Consider the following 16604-nt stretch of genomic DNA (forward strand, 5'->3'; position numbering starts at 1 on the left):
TCTCTTGGTGAGATCAGGATATAATCTTTGGGAAAAGTATGAAATTGGGAATCCCATGGTGAGGATTCCAATGTGGAACTTTTCCAAAGGTTATATGATAAACCACTTCAGATGTTAGGTGGATTCTGAAGTACTCCTTTAAGTATTCTATTTGCTACCGGTATGGGGGCCAGGCCGAGTCATACCGATGGATGAAGTGGCTATGATCACCAGGGTTACGTGACGACGTAATTCCAGCTGTATATTTTCCATGAGAGGTCAGGTGTGATTCCTGTGTTGCTGATATGTTTCAGCGTGCGTGTCAACACTTGGTGGATGGTGTTGATGGCCAACATTGTGAGGATATGTTGGTGTGAGATCATGGAATAATTATACAGTGGTGTGACTTTGTTTCTGGATGTGGAATATGTATACAAATGGTGTGGATTGTATGCATTGGATTTTAGATTTGATCTATATTTGGCATGAAAATAACTATTTATAAGGTTTATTTCCTTGGTGCGGATATATATATTATGGATAAATATCTGTTTAATGATATTTTATCATGTACTATGGTTGGTTTTATATGTGCTAACCCTTGCATGTTTTCCATGTGGTTTGGACTGTAATGATCTCACTTTGTGGGGGAGCAGATCAGGTGTGAGGCTTGGGATAGCAAGAAGTCTTCTGATAGCTACTTTGAGTAGTAACAAGGTTTAGAGCTTGACCAGCACCTAGGGTGTCTTATTTTAATGTTTTCATGACATTGTTATTATATTATCTTTTGGATTACTGTATAACTTTACTAAGGATGATGACTCTGCTATAGCAGATTATATTATATATTTTGGAAACAAATTATATGTTATTGTATAATTACACTCTAGCGTAGCTGGCTTTTGCTCTATTTTCTTTATTTTATAACATTTTATTTTGGTTGGTTATTGATGTGACGGCCTAGGGCGGGTCGTTACAATTTTGGTATCAGAGCCTGGTCAAGTCTCTTTAGGGTTTGTGGGAAATGGTCTTGTTGCATTTCCGTTGTGTGGAAATGAAAGGAACTTCATGAGTTTCTTGATCTTGATTAGGAATTTCTTATTGAGTTTCGTGTAAACTCATAAAGTTCTTTGACCTTTTTAGGATGGCTGGTAGGGGAAATCATTCTAATTCTTCTTCAAGCATGGATGGGCGGCAAATTGCTCAAGCTATGGAGTTAATTGCTGCTGCTATTGGACAACAGAATACTTTGTTGGCTCAGATGGAGACTAACCGGGCTGCAGCTGAAGCAGCTAGGACTGAAGTACCTGATGAATATAAGGGCTTGTCAGAATTTAGAAAAGGGAATCCTCCTCAGTTTACAGGTGTTAATGGACCTGAAGTTGCTGATCAATGGATTGAGGAGATGGAGAAAATCTTCATGGTGATGCAGTGTCCAGAGGAGAGGAAGCTAAATTATGCTGTTTATATGCTAGTGGGTGAGGCTAGCTTCTGGTGGAAGGGTGCTCAAGCTATGATGGAGGCTAGAGGTGAAGCGGTAAATTGGGATAACTTTAAAAAGGTGTTTCTGGAGAAATATTTTCCAGATAGTGCCAGATATGCTAAGGAAGCTGAATTTTTGAGACTGCAACAAGGAAATATGTCAGTACAAGAATATGTGGTCAAGTTTGAACACTTGGCTAGGTATTATTCTCAAGCTATCACTGAAGCCTGGAGATGCAGGAAGTTTAGTGAGGGTCTAAGATTTGAGCTGAAAAAGACTATTGTTCCTATGGGAATTATGGAGTTTCCAGTTTTAGTTGAAAAGGCAAAAACAGTGGAAAGATTTGAAGGAGGAAATAAAATGGAAAAGGGTGCAGAGGGATCATCTGGATTTGGTAGGGGGAAACATCTTCAAAAGAGACCATCTCAGTTTCAAATTGGGAATGCTAATAAGAAACCAATGGGGACTACTACAGGAGCTGTTAGATGTTATAGATGTGGAGGCCCACATATGATAAGGGATTGTCCTACAAAGAACTATACGTGTTTTAAATGTGGCAAGGTGGGTCACATGGCTAAAGATTGCAATATCAAAAATATTCCAGCTAGAGAGAACCAGAAAGTGGATCGGCCTACTGCAGCAGGTCGTGTCTTTGCTTTAACAGGTGCTGAAGCTGAAACGACATCTGAGCTGGTAAAAGGAAAGGGCAAAGCTGATGGTAATGATATTTCTATTTTATTTGATTCTGGTGCTTCACATTCTTTTATTTCTTATGAATGTGTGAGAAGGTTGAATTTGGTTGTAAGTTCCTTGTGTGTGGATTTAGTTGTTTCTACCCCAGCTTCAGGGTCTATTTTGACTTCTGAGGTTTGTTTGAGATGTCCAGTGGAGGTGGAAGGGCGTTGTTATAAAGTGAATTTGTTTTGTTTACCTCTATCCGATTTGGATGTGATTTTAGGGATGGATTGGCTTTCTGCCAATGGGATTTTGATAGATTGTTCAGAGAAGAAATTAATCTTTCCTACTGATGAACAGGAGAGATTTATTTCTAATAGACAGGTGGATGGGTTGTTGAAAAATGGAGCTCTTGGGTTTATGATCTTATCTTTTATTAGTATAGAGAATGAAAAGTTGTTGAATAGTATTGATGTTGTTAGAGAATTTCCAGAGGTTTTTCCGGATGATGTTCCGGGATTACCACCAAAGCGAGAGTTAGAGTTTAGTATTGATCTTATACCAGGGGCGGGACCAGTGTCCATTTCTCCTTATAGAATGGCACCAGCGGAGTTGTTTGAATTGAAAAAGCAGGTTGAGGAGCTTTTGGAGAAGCAGATGATCAGACCTAGTGTATCTCCGTGGGGAGCACCAGTGTTATTGGTAAAGAAGAAGGATGGTGGTGTGAGGTTATGTGTGGATTACAGGCAGTTAAATAAACTGACAATCAAGAATAAGTATCCTTTGCCAAGGATAGATGATTTGATGGACCAATTGAGGGGAGCTTCTGTTTTCTCCAAGATTGATTTGAGATCTGGGTATCACCAGATTCGGGTAAAGGAAGAGGACATACCAAAGACTGCTTTCAGGACTCGGTATGGTCATTATGAGTATGTTGTTATGCCTTTTGGAGTGACGAATGCTCCAGCTATTTTCATGGATTATATGAACAGGATTTTCAGACCCTTTCTGGATAAGTTTGTGGTGGTGTTCATTGATGATATTCTGGTTTATTCTAAAACTATGGAAGAACATAGAGAACATCTGAGAATAGTTTTGCAGGTATTGAAGGAGAAACAATTATTTGCAAAGTTGTCAAAATGTGAGTTTTGGTTATCTGAAGTTAAGTTCTTGGGTCATGTGATTTCTGCACAAGGAATTGCAGTTGATCCTACTAAGGTGGAAGCGATTTTGAGGTGGGAGCGTCCAAAATCAGTTACTGAAATTAGAGGTTTTGTGGGATTGGCTGGCTATTATAGAAGATTTATAGAAGGATTTTCTAAAATAGTTATGCCTTTGACACAGCTGACCAGGAAGGATCATCCTTTTATATGGACGGAGGAGTGTGAAAGGAGTTTTCAAGAGTTAAAGGAAAAGTTGACTTCGTCTCCAGTATTGATTCTGCCAGATCCTAATAAATCGTTTGAGGTTTATTGTGATGCATCTCATCAAGGTTTAGGATGTGTTCTTATGCAAGATAGACAGGTTGTGGCCTATGCATCTAGGCAGTTAAAGACTCATGAACGGAATTATCCTACGCATGATCTAGAGTTGGCTGCGGTGGTTTTTGCTTTGAAGATTTGGAGACATTATCTCTATGGAGCAAAGTTTGATGTGTTCAGTGATCATAAGAGTTTGAAATATTTGTTTGATCAGAAAGAGTTAAATATGAGGCAAAGGAGGTGGATTGAATTTTTGAAAGATTATGATTTTCAGTTAATGTACCATCCAGGTAAAGCAAATGTGGTGACAGATGCTTTGAGTAGAAAATCTCTTCATATGTCTTACATGATGGTTAAAGAGATGGAGTTGGTAGAGAAATTCAGGGATATGAATCTTAATGTTGTGATTGCCTCAGATTTTATTAGTTGTGGTATGACTACCATTACTAGCGATTTCTTAGAGATGGTGAAACAAAAACAAGTTCAGGATGCGAGTTTGAACAAGGTTAAGGAGTTGATGAATTCTGGGAAAGCTGAAGGATTTGAACAAGGTACAGATGGAATTTTGAGGTACAAGAGTAGAATTTGTATTCCACAAGATGAGGAGTTGAAGAAGTTGATACTTGAGGAAGGTCATAAAAGTAAGTTAAGTGTACATCCAGGTATGACAAAAATGTATCAAGATTTGAAGAAAATGTTTTGGTGGAATGGGATGAAAAGGGAAATAGCTGAGTATGTTGCATCTTGCATTGTGTGTCAAAAAGCTAAAGTAGAACATCAAAAACCAGGAGGTTTGTTACAAATGATGGAAGTGCCGGAATGGAAATGGGATAGTATAACCATGGATTTTGTTGTTGGATTACCAAGGTCTGCTAAGAATTGTAATTCTATTTGGGTGATCGTGGATAGATTAACTAAGTGTGCTCATTTTCTTCCGGTGAATATAAAGTGGTCCTTAGAAAAGTTAACTCAATTGTATATTAAGGAGATTGTTAGATTACATGGTGTGCCCTCCAGTATCATCTCTGATAGGGATCCTCGTTTTACATCCCGATTTTGGCAAAGTTTGCATCAGGCGTTAGGAACTAAGTTGAGACTCAGTTCTGCTTATCACCCACAAACTGATGGGCAGTCTGAGAGGACTATCCAATCTTTGGAGGACTTGTTGAGGGCTTGTATTTTGGATCATCTAGGGAATTGGGAAGAGATGTTGCCTTTGGTCGAGTTCACTTATAATAACAGTTTTCATGCAAGTATAGGAATGGCACCGTTTGAGGCTCTGTATGGGAGGAAATGTCGAACACCTTTGTGTTGGTTTAAAGAGGGAGAATCAGTGATGGTGGGGCCAGAGATCATCTTACAGACTACTGAAAAGGTGAAACAAATTCAGGAAAGAATGAGAGCTGCTCAGAGTCGGCAAAAGTCTTATGCAGACAAAAGGAGGAAACCTTTGGAATTTTCAGAAGGAGAACATGTGTTTTTGAAAGTAACTCCTACCACAGGTGTGGGAAGAGCTATCAAAGCTAAGAAGTTGAATCCTAAGTTTATTGGACCGTATCAAATTCTCAAGAGGATTGGACCAGTGGCATATCAGATTGCATTACCTCCATTCCTTTCTAATCTACATGATGTGTTCCATGTTTCACAACTGAGGAAATATATTCACGATCCAAGTCATGTCTTGGAATCAGAGGCAGTACAAGTTAAGGAAAATTTAACTTTTGAGAAACAGCCAGTTTCAGTGGCAGATAAGAAAGTTAAACAGTTGCGAGGTAAATCTATCAATTTGGTGAAAGTTATTTGGGATGAGGTTACTAATGAAGCTACTTGGGAGTTGGAGGAAAGGATGAAGGATCAATACCCATATCTCTTTTAGAGTAAGTGAATTTTCGAGGACGAAAATTTTTGTTGTTGGAGAGAATTGTAATACCCATTTTATTATTATGGCATTTTCGTAAATTTTCAAAGGCATAGGGGTATTTTTGTAATCTTATTATTGGATGGCATTTTGGTAATTATCGGTGGCATTTTCGTAATTTTTATTAAAATTTTTGGGGCATTTTCGAATTTTGGAACGGGCTGTTCCAAAAGCGGAACGGGCCGTTCCAAAAGAGAAAATTGTGCGTTCTGGGTACGTGCAGAACGGGGCCGGAACGGGCCGTTCTCCAAAGGAGAACGGGCCATTCTGCTTGGAGAACGGGGCGTTCCCCTTGCAGAACGGGCCGTTCTGCTTGGAGAACAGGGCGTTCTCCTTGCAGAACGGGCCGTTCCGAAAGGAGAACGGGCCGTTCTGCTGGGTTTCGAAACGGGCCGTTCTGGGGCCGTTCCAGTCGAAAATTTTACGTTGTTCTGAAGGATTCAGAACGGGCGTTCCGTTTCCGGAACGGGCCGTTCTGGTTAGGTGGCGAAAATTTGCTATAAATAGGGGCCTTGGGGTGTTGGAATTGTATGCCTTGAGAGAGAAAATTTCTAGAGAGAGAAAGGGAGAAAGAGAGAGGAAAGAGGAGAGAAAGGAAGGAGAATCCAGTAGAGGAGATTCTGCCCGAGTTTCGGTTCCTGTTTAAGGAGAGAGGTGGAGGTTCTGCCCGAGTTTCAGTTCAGGTTTATACAAGTAAGGGTGGCATTTATAAAATTAATCTAGTAAGGGTGGCATTTATAAAATTAATCTAGTATGCTAAGTAAGGGTAGTGCTTATAAAATTAATCTAGTGCGTATGACCATGATAGGAATAGTATAATTTTAATATGCTATTTTATGTGGAGATTTTCATTTCATATAGTATAATTTGGATCAATTGATGATTGTTTTGGATAATTATATTATTATTATATTGACAAATTGGCATGGTTATGGTTATGTTTAATTATGGAATATGCTGTGTATGTGGTTTGGAAATGTTTAATTATGGAATATGCTGTGTATGTGGTTTGGAAATGTTTAATTATGGAATATGCTGTGTATGTGGTTTGGAAAAGTAAATAGGACTTAAAGGAGTAAGGTTATGGTATGGATTAGATCTCTTGGTGAGATCAGGATATAATCTTTGGGAAAAGTATGAAATTGGGAATCCCATGGTGAGGATTCCAATGTGGAACTTTTCCAAAGGTTATATGATAAACCACTTCAGATGTTAGGTGGATTCTGAAGTACTCCTTTAAGTATTCTATTTGCTACCGGTATGGGGGCCAGGCCGAGTCATACCGATGGATGAAGTGGCTATGATCACCAGGGTTACGTGACGACGTAATTCCAGCTGTATATTTTCCATGAGAGGTCAGGTGTGATTCCTGTGTTGCTGATATGTTTCAGCGTGCGTGTCAACACTTGGTGGATGGTGTTGATGGCCAACATTGTGAGGATATGTTGGTGTGAGATCATGGAATAATTATACAGTGGTGTGACTTTGTTTCTGGATGTGGAATATGTATACAAATGGTGTGGATTGTATGCATTGGATTTTAGATTTGATCTATATTTGGCATGAAAATAACTATTTATAAGGTTTATTTCCTTGGTGCGGATATATATATTATGGATAAATATCTGTTTAATGATATTTTATCATGTACTATGGTTGGTTTTATATGTGCTAACCCTTGCATGTTTTCCATGTGGTTTGGACTGTAATGATCTCACTTTGTGGGGGAGCAGATCAGGTGTGAGGCTTGGGATAGCAAGAAGTCTTCTGATAGCTACTTTGAGTAGTAACAAGGTTTAGAGCTTGACCAGCACCTAGGGTGTCTTATTTTAATGTTTTCATGACATTGTTATTATATTATCTTTTGGATTACTGTATAACTTTACTAAGGATGATGACTCTGCTATAGCAGATTATATTATATATTTTGGAAACAAATTATATGTTATTGTATAATTACACTCTAGCGTAGCTGGCTTTTGCTCTATTTTCTTTATTTTATAACATTTTATTTTGGTTGGTTATTGATGTGACGGCCTAGGGCGGGTCGTTACATCCTTCTTGTCAATAGATATTTAAAATTCTTATGATCGCTAAATACCTCAAGCTTAGAATCATATACGTAGTGTCTCCAAATCTTAATTAAAATTGCTAACTCAAGGTCATGGGTAAGGTAATTCCTCTCATGAATTTTCAATTGCCTAGAATCACAAGCTACTATCTTTCCTTCATGCATCAACACTCTTCCCAAATCTATCTTTAGAAGTATAACTATATACCACAAAAGTCTTACTAAAATCTAGTAGCATTAACACTAGCCAATTTTTCTTTAAGAGTTTGAAAACTACCTTCTCCTTTGTTATCCCATACAAAGGCAACTATTTCTTATTCAATCCAGTCAAAGGTAATAGTAAATGACCTAGAGAAGTAGGCGATAAAATGTTTGGGTAGTTAAAAAAATAAGCATAGGTCCAGAAATTCCTGATATAGGTTAACCTTTCAAACTACTATTGAATTCATGGGTAGGCAAAAGACAATTTAGTGAACTGAAACATCTTAGTTGCTATAGGAAAAGAAAGCAAAGCCATTCCTGTAGTAGAGGTGAGTGAAATGAGAGCAGCCTAAACCTCGAACTGCTATCTTAGAAATTTACTTAATAAATCTCCTATAAATTATCCTAAGAAAACTCTTAATTTTACTAATTGAATTAGGTATCTCTCACTACAACTTCTACCTTAGGTAGCTCTATGTTAAACCTTCACAAGAAATTACATGGCCTAAAACACGCACCTAATACAATCAGAGTCATACTTAGATAATCTAGCCTAAGTTTATCTTGGATATATCTTCACACTTAACTCTAATATGATGGTATCACATCCTAAGATCAAAACCTTTCATTAACACACAAATATCCACTAATTGATCCATAAGGTCACATACTTGCATATCAATTCATATTAGAATACTTCCTTCACATATACTATCCCTAAGCATATATGAATTGATCACCATGAACCAAGCATATCATTTTAATCAACCTTTCAATGACCAAACCTCAAAACATCACCAAATCTATTTTATCCTTGTTATGCCTATTATGACAGTATATATCTATAGAGTTATACTCATCCAAATGATTTCAAACCTGTCTTAAATGAAAGCTAAATGAATAAGCTACAACTCTTAAGATTTCAAAAAGATCACCTTCCTAACTAAAATTTCAACAATCACTTCAAGTATATTCAGCTCTAACAACTAGACTTCTGATCACCAAAGCAGTCATAACTAGAGTTCTAGACCTGCTTTTTACCTGATTCCAGTTCCATTAGAAAGATAGTATCTAAAGCCATAATTCTCATAAAGACCACAAAATCAGATTCTATCAATATGATACTCATACTGGCACAACAAAATTTCAACAAAAATAATCCCCATATCATACAGCATTAGTGTACTAACATACCTTAATCATTCCAAACTCACTCCTTTCCACCTTAAACTCATATTCAAGCTTTTCATTACAATCCTAAACCAAAACAGCTCACAAAATAAAATTCACATACTACCTCAACCATAAAAGTTATCATGCAAGCACCAACACTCAAGGAACGTTCCAATCTCCCATCAAAACTTCAATTCTCAGATACAACCTCTTTGGATTCAATCACTACTACTATAGATTCCTAAATTCCATTAATTGTAAACTCTTGCCAAATCAATGTCTCACCTAAATCTAAGGTGTCAATAATTTCTAGTTGATTATCAAGGCTTTATTCATACTATTGGTACCTAAGCTCACCATAAAGTATTCTATTATCCAATAGTAGCAGCAATTAGCTCCATAGCTCGAGCAATTTGCCGCCCATCCATGCTTGAAGAAGAATTAGAATGATTTCCCCTACCAGTCATCCTAAAAAGGTCAAAGAACTTTATGAGTTTACACGAAACTCATAAGAAATTCCTAATCAAGATTAAGAAACTCATGAGTTACTCATGAAGTTCCTTTCAAAATTCGTTTCCATACAACGGAAACATAACAAGACCATTCCCCACAAATCCTAAAGAGACTTGACCAGCTCTGATACCAAAACTGTAACAACCCACCTTAGGTCATCACATAAATCATCAATCATAATAAATAATATATAATAAAGAAAATATTAGAGCAAAAGCCAGCTACGCTAGAGTGTAAAAATTGTTTTCATAATAGCAAACATAAATATATTAGTCATTCTCAGTAAAATTATATAGTCATCCAAAATATATTAACATTAACCATCAACAGAAACACCCTAGGTGCTGGTCAAGCTCTAAGCCTAGCCACTTCTCAAAGCAGCTACCCAGAAGACTCCTTGCTATCCAATGGCCTCACACCTAATCTGCTCCCCCACATAGTGAGATCATCACAGTTCCACCACATGGAAACATAAGGGTTAGCACGTATAAAACCAACCATAGTATAAATATCATTTAACAATTATTTATTCAAGCCAACATGTATTTCCAAGATAGATATAAACCAATATAATGTATACACCTCCATGCCAATGCATACATATTAATTAAAGAAATCCATAACCATAGTATACAATCCATACCATATGTATACATAATCTACATCCAAAGCAAAGTCACACCACCGTATAATCCATGATGTAACCAACACATCCAAACCAAATGTTGGCCTCAACACCTATCCAAACCAAGTGTTGATACGGTGAAACATGTCAGCAACCCATGTCTCACGCCTAACCTCTCATGGAAAGTATACAGTTGGATTACGTCGTCACGTAACCCTGGTGGGGTCACCTCATCCATCGGTATGACTCGACCCAGACCCATACCGGTAGCAAATAGATACTTAGAGGAGTACTTCAGAATCCACCTAACATCTGAAGTGGTTTACTATATAATCCTTGGAAAAGTTCCAAATTGGAAATCCTCACAATGGGATTCCGAAATTTCATATTTTCTCCAAAGATTATATCCCTGATCTCACCAAGAGACCTCCCATCCATAACCTTACTCCTCTCAGTCCTATTTACTTTTCCAAACCACATACACATACTTCATAATTATATATATAAACATAATCATAACCATGCCAAATTAAATATCCAAAACAACCACCAACTTGAATAAATAACAACCATCAACTTAAATAAATAACAACCTTCATACAAACAAAATAGCATATTAAAAGTTATACTACTCCTATCATGCTCATGTATACTAGATTAAGTTTTATAAGTACTACCCTTACTTAGCATACTAGATTAATTTTATAAATGCCACCCTTACTTGGATAAACCTGAATTGAAACTCGGGCAGAAACTGAGACTATAGCACAGCTGCCTCCCCAAGGCTCCTTCCGTCTAAAACAGGGGCCGGAGCTAAAACTAGGACAGAACCTCCTCCTCTAGATTTCCCTTGGTCTTCAAAGAGAAGAAGAGGGAAAGAAGAGAGTATGAGAGAAGAGAGGATGAGAATGAGAAGTGTTTCTTGGGATGGTTTGCAATGGAGAAGTGAAGGCCTATTTATAGCCTCCATAACACATTAAAATAATGTAAAATAATGGAGAAAAAGATAGACAAAACTAAGTGGAATGAATTAGTGGAATGAATTATAGAAGTTGGTGGGATGAATTAATGGAGTTGGTGTGAATTAATGGAGTTGGTGCCATGTTCTTTTCCGCACCGACTTTGGCTACTGATTTGGACCTTATAGACAGCCGAATCTGAAAATATTTCCTTCATGAAAGTTGTAGGATTTTATCTTATCTTTCCATAGCCACCACGTTTGTATCATTTGAACAACCACCGACCAAGTTATACCCCAAACACCGAGGCTTGCCAATCAGCCCAGCGAGAAACAATTGTATTAATAAAAGTCCAATTTTGACCTCCTAAACGACCGATTTTGCAAATGGCTATTTCTGCAAAAGTTGTGCGTTTTTCTCTTAGATTTCCATTGACACCAATTTTGCATCATTTGGACCATCACAGCCCAAGTTATGCCTCGGACACTGAGACTAGTCAGTCAGCCCAGCGAGAAATGATTCTTAAAAAAAAATTTCACAACTATCTAATTAGATCTAACAACACACATATCTTTCTAAGCATAAATGGAGTGTGAATTATCTATAATTGAAGTAAAATATAACCACCAAATTATGACCAAATACCACATAGTAATAATGACAATAATAATAATAATAGTAATAATCATGTTGAAAACTGAGATGTTACACTTTCAAAATCCCTCTCACACAACAATCCTTTAAAATCTTTATATTTTTGAATATAAATGGATTGTTTTTAAGTTGTAAAAAATCTCAAATGTATACTAATAGATTTTAATGGACTCTTTAAAAAATCTTGAAAATCCAAATTGAATACCACTAGATTGTTTTTAAGTGACGTAAAATCCTGATTGAATACCAATGAACTTTTTTACTCAAAAAAAAGTCTTTTAAAATCCTACGAAATCCTAAACCAATACATCCCCTAAATTTTAAAATTTTGAATTATTATAACGATACTAGAGATGTTTGTGTTGACATGGGCCCACATGAACATCGTCATCAAATCAGTGCCACACATAAAATTTCAACACTTGCCAATGATGTTTTGTTTTATTTTTAAATTAAAATTAAAGTCATAAAGTAGGAGTACTTGAATCTTACCATCACAGGTGGTAATAGCTTTGCTTTAAATATCGTGTCACGTCCCTTTGCAATTTGCATGCATGGTAGGTAGAACCTTCACAAACATCGATTCTCACTTATCATGTTTTCGTATTATCACTTCCATAACAGGAGACAGGTCCATGCTTATTGACCCACCCACATTTTGTTTACTGAACCACCTTGGAATTTGAGTTTCAGGAATAACAATCCGAAGACTATGCAAGGAACGGGAGGATTGCAAGAAAGCCTGATAAAAAAAAATAATAATAAACATAAAAAACGATTAATATGTATAACTACTTAAAAATTGGATACATAGAAAAAGTAAGATAAAGAAAGGAAGGATGGACTCGTTACCTTAAATATTTGTATCATCCAATAAAAAACCATATGATAACAATGTTCCATTTCACTCAAATTGGGGCAATTAAAAATATATAAACCCTCATAATATGCGCCAGATTTGTTTCTTTTGGTTGGAAGCTCAGGCAAATATTTCAGCTGCTAGCAGTGCTGCAAATTTAAACGCTGAAGATTGGAAAGCTCCTTGATGGTAGTAGGTAGTCTCACGTATTTGTTTCCCACCATTTTTTTACCATTTCCAAATCATCTCTAAAGCTTTCTTCGTATTCGGCAAAAGCTTTTTGAAACTCTCCACTTTGTTTTCGGACCTCAGAAGAAGTGACATCATAAAAAATAGGAAGAACACTTTGACCTGTTTCTTTAACCCAATCAAAAATCATTGTCAACTCTTTCAAGCACCATGAGGATGATGCATAATTCTTTGAGAAGACAACAATGAAAAGACGTGATCGTTTGATTGCTTGCATGAGCTCAGGTTCCAAGAGTTGCCCTTTATTGATATTTTGGTTATCTCTGAAGTGAAGGCAACAACACCTTTCCTTCGAAGAGCAGCAAAAAGATGATCAGTGAAATTATTACGAGTATCCTCACCTCTAAAGCTCACAAAAACATCAAAATTCATTGTGCGTGATGAAGAATTACTATAATAAATGACAAAATGCGTAGAAAGTTTATGTAAATCACTGGAACCATATATTGTCCTTCACCTTCATGGTAACTTCTAACCATGCCTGTTCCACGACCTATATTATAGATATGCATACACCATAGAATAATGCAAGTCTTTGAAATCGATTTCAATAATTGTAACCCTGAAGTTGAATCGATATTTCTTAAATGTTGAAAATGCAAAATGGGAAACTTCCTAGAAACAACGCCTAAACATACCGATAGTATACTAGATGATCTTGAAAGAGCAGTTGATGATGGAGTGAACACTTACAAGGCCATGTGCAGGGATAGCCGTATTGTACCTGGAGCTGCAGCAACTGAAATTGAGTTAGCTAAAAGGGTGAAAGATTTTTCCTTCAAGGAAGGTCATCGGCATATTTTACTACACCATAGGTCAACTCTTCATAATCATTCAAAATATCATCAGATTTGAAAGCTTTTCTACAAAATAATTGAAGAGCTTTATTTGCATTCAACAATTGAACATTGTAAACTTCATTAACTCCATAATTTCTTAAGATATGACTATCTCTAGAGATTATGAGGATTCTACTCCCTACACCTAGATATTTAGGATGCAAAACCATTTTTTCTAATTGTTCATCTTGATCAACATTATCTAGAATAATAAGCACCTTTAAGTGGCGTAACCTAGTTCTTACCAACATGGTTCCTAGGTAAAGATTGTTTATCTCAACATCATCTTGATTTAGCACTTGACAAAGAAGTCGTTTTTGTGCAACCATGGGTCCAAACTCCCCATAAATTTTTCTTACATCATCAATGAAACAACAAGCATCATATTGATGAGTGATTTTATCAAATAAAGCAGTAGTGAGTGTTATCTTTCCTATTCCACCTATTCCACTTATTCCTATTACTCGAACAACTTCATTTGCATCTGGATCTACAAGTTCCTCTAGTTGTTTTATAAGAGAGTGCATATCAACTAAATCATCTTCAAAATTAAAATTTTAATTATGACCTAATAAGTTGATTACCTCTTCAACAATTTTTTCTATTTCTTCATGCTGTAGCCTGGAAACCAAAGTGGAGCAAAAATATTGATTCACTAAGGTTGAGACTTTTTTTTTTATAAAAAAAACTGTATATATAATACAAAAAATATGGCCAAGCACTTACTTATTCAGTACATCCCACCCAGAACGGTTGGCAATTGCCTTCATAGCTTCCCTCCATTTTTTTACCATTTCCAAATCATCTTTGAAGGAGTGACATCATAGAAAATAGGAAGAACACTTTGACCTGTTTCTTTAACCCAATCAAAAATCATTGTCAACTCTTTCAAGCACCATGAGGATGATGCATAATTCTTTGAGAAGACAACAATGAAAAGACGTGATCGTTTGATTGCTTGCATGAGCTCAGGTTCCAAGAGTTGCCCTTTATTGATATTTTGGTTATCTCTGAAGGCAACAACACCTTTCCTTCGAAGAGCAGCAAAAAGATGATCAGTGAAGTTATTACGAGTATCCTCACCTCTAAAGCTCACAAAAACATCAAAATTCATTGTGCGTGATGAAGAATTACTATAATAAATGACAAAATGCGTAGAAAGTTTATGTTAATCACTGGAACCATATATTGTCCTTCACCTTCATGGTAACTTCTAACCATGCCTGTTCCACGACCTATATTATAGATATGCATACACCATAGAATAATGCAAGTCTTTGAAATCGATTTCAATAATTGTAACCCTGAAGTTGAATCGATATTTCTTAAATGTTGAAAATGCAAAATGGGAAACTTCCTAGAAACAACGCCTAAACATTCGGTAAAACTTTCTACAAGATGACAATGAATATATATGTGCAGATACAAATATAAAATATGCTAACGTATTATTGTCATATAAAATGTTTACTTATAAAATAATGATATTGTTTTGTTTATAAATTTTTTTTTTAATAATAATATAAGTTTGTTTGATTCATTTACATCATATATTTTTTTTCTGCCGGCACAAGATGACAATGAATATATATTTGCACATACAAATATAAAATATGCTAACGTATAAAATGATTGATGTTATTCTCATATAAAATGTTTACTTTAAAATAATGATACTGTTTTGTTTGTTAAAAATTATTTTAATAATAATATAAGTTTATTTGATTCATTTACATCTTCTTTTTTTTTTTGTGTGTGTGTGTGTGCAGGCACAAGATGAAAACATCATTAAAAAAAAAAAAAAACTAAGATCATTTGTTATATTCAAAGACAATACATCAATACATTTGTGAAGGTTTAATTAAAATCATAAAAACTAATATGTTAGAATGTGCAATATAATATTGAGATTATTTTATTATATTTGTTTAAAGAGATATTTATATTTATTTAGAAGAAGAGAGTTGTGACTTTATTATTTTTATAAGGTAATTTTATACATAACTCTACAATAATGAAATATTATCCATTTTAAATATAAGTTCTTACAATTTTATTTTTAATTATCATTCAAAAAAAGATTTTTTAATTATTGGTGTATGTACACTTTATAAATTATTTTTTTTCTTATTTTATTTGAACCTTATTTATATCCTAATATGTAAAAGCTACATGAAATTAAGGGACAGAGTAATCAAACCTAACAAAAATAAAATTCATAATAAAATTCATATTTTATATTAAATTTTATTCATTTAACTGTTATATTAAAGGTAAAATTCTTTAATGTATACTCTAATTAATCTTCAATGCCATGTTTTATGTTAGGATTTGTGGCGTTCCAGGGGATTTTTCACCAACAAAAACATGTAATAAAATTATATATAATTGCAGGTTAAAAATTTCCGTGGCTTGCAGATAATGCTCGATGATGGACCAGATTTTGAAAACATTTAATTAGATTGAAATTTTTTAAAATTTTAAATCATTTTTTTATTATAAAAAGTCTCGTATTGTATAAGTAAAATCTTTTTAATAAAAAAATTCATGTTATATTTAATTAAAATAATTATAATTTTTAAAAGTATATCAAAATTTAATGATATTTAAATAAGATAATCAAAATATTTTTAAGAATCAAAATATCTTCTTATAAATTCTTAAAATACAGATTATTAAAATTTATATTACAAAATCTTGATTAAAAAAACTTTTAAAGAAAATCTTAATTTAAATACACCCCTAAACTCTGAACTGTGTTTATAAATTGGTACATGCAAGAAGGAACAACTGCACAACACATTTGTAGTTCGTTCTTTGGAAATACTAAAATTAAAGAATTGCTCATGTTAGGCTTGCTCCTTTGATCGTCTTCTTGCTTGCCACTTCTTGTATGTAGCTTACATTATTTTTTATTTCTTCTTG

At 35.1% G+C, this 16604-nt stretch overlaps 1 protein-coding gene across 25 annotated transcripts in view; it reads right to left on the reverse strand.

Moving 5' to 3' along the window:
- Positions 1–15064, reverse strand: part of LOC109792037 (uncharacterized) — a 55393-nt gene extending 40329 nt beyond the window's left edge. For 3 of the 25 annotated variants that reach the window (XR_014428440.1, XR_014428441.1, XR_014428443.1), the window contains exons 1-4: positions 14406–14872; positions 13479–13570; positions 12585–13129; positions 12225–12474 (exon numbers count right to left, since the gene is read on the reverse strand). Coding sequence is in view for 20 of the 25 variants with exons in the window: in XM_083061951.1 (XP_082918077.1) it covers positions 12225–12284 (60 nt within the window). In the remaining 5 variants the exon portion in view is untranslated. The other 22 variants (XM_083061951.1, XM_083061948.1, XM_083061950.1 and 19 more) reach the window with 22 other exon arrangements.
- Positions 15065–16604: the final 1540 nt, after the last annotated feature.

The sequence above is a fragment of the Cajanus cajan genome, chromosome 8, assembly GCF_000230855.2.
Source record: "Cajanus cajan strain Asha chromosome 8, NIPB_CcT2T_4, whole genome shotgun sequence".
NCBI lineage: Eukaryota > Viridiplantae > Streptophyta > Magnoliopsida > Fabales > Fabaceae > Cajanus > Cajanus cajan.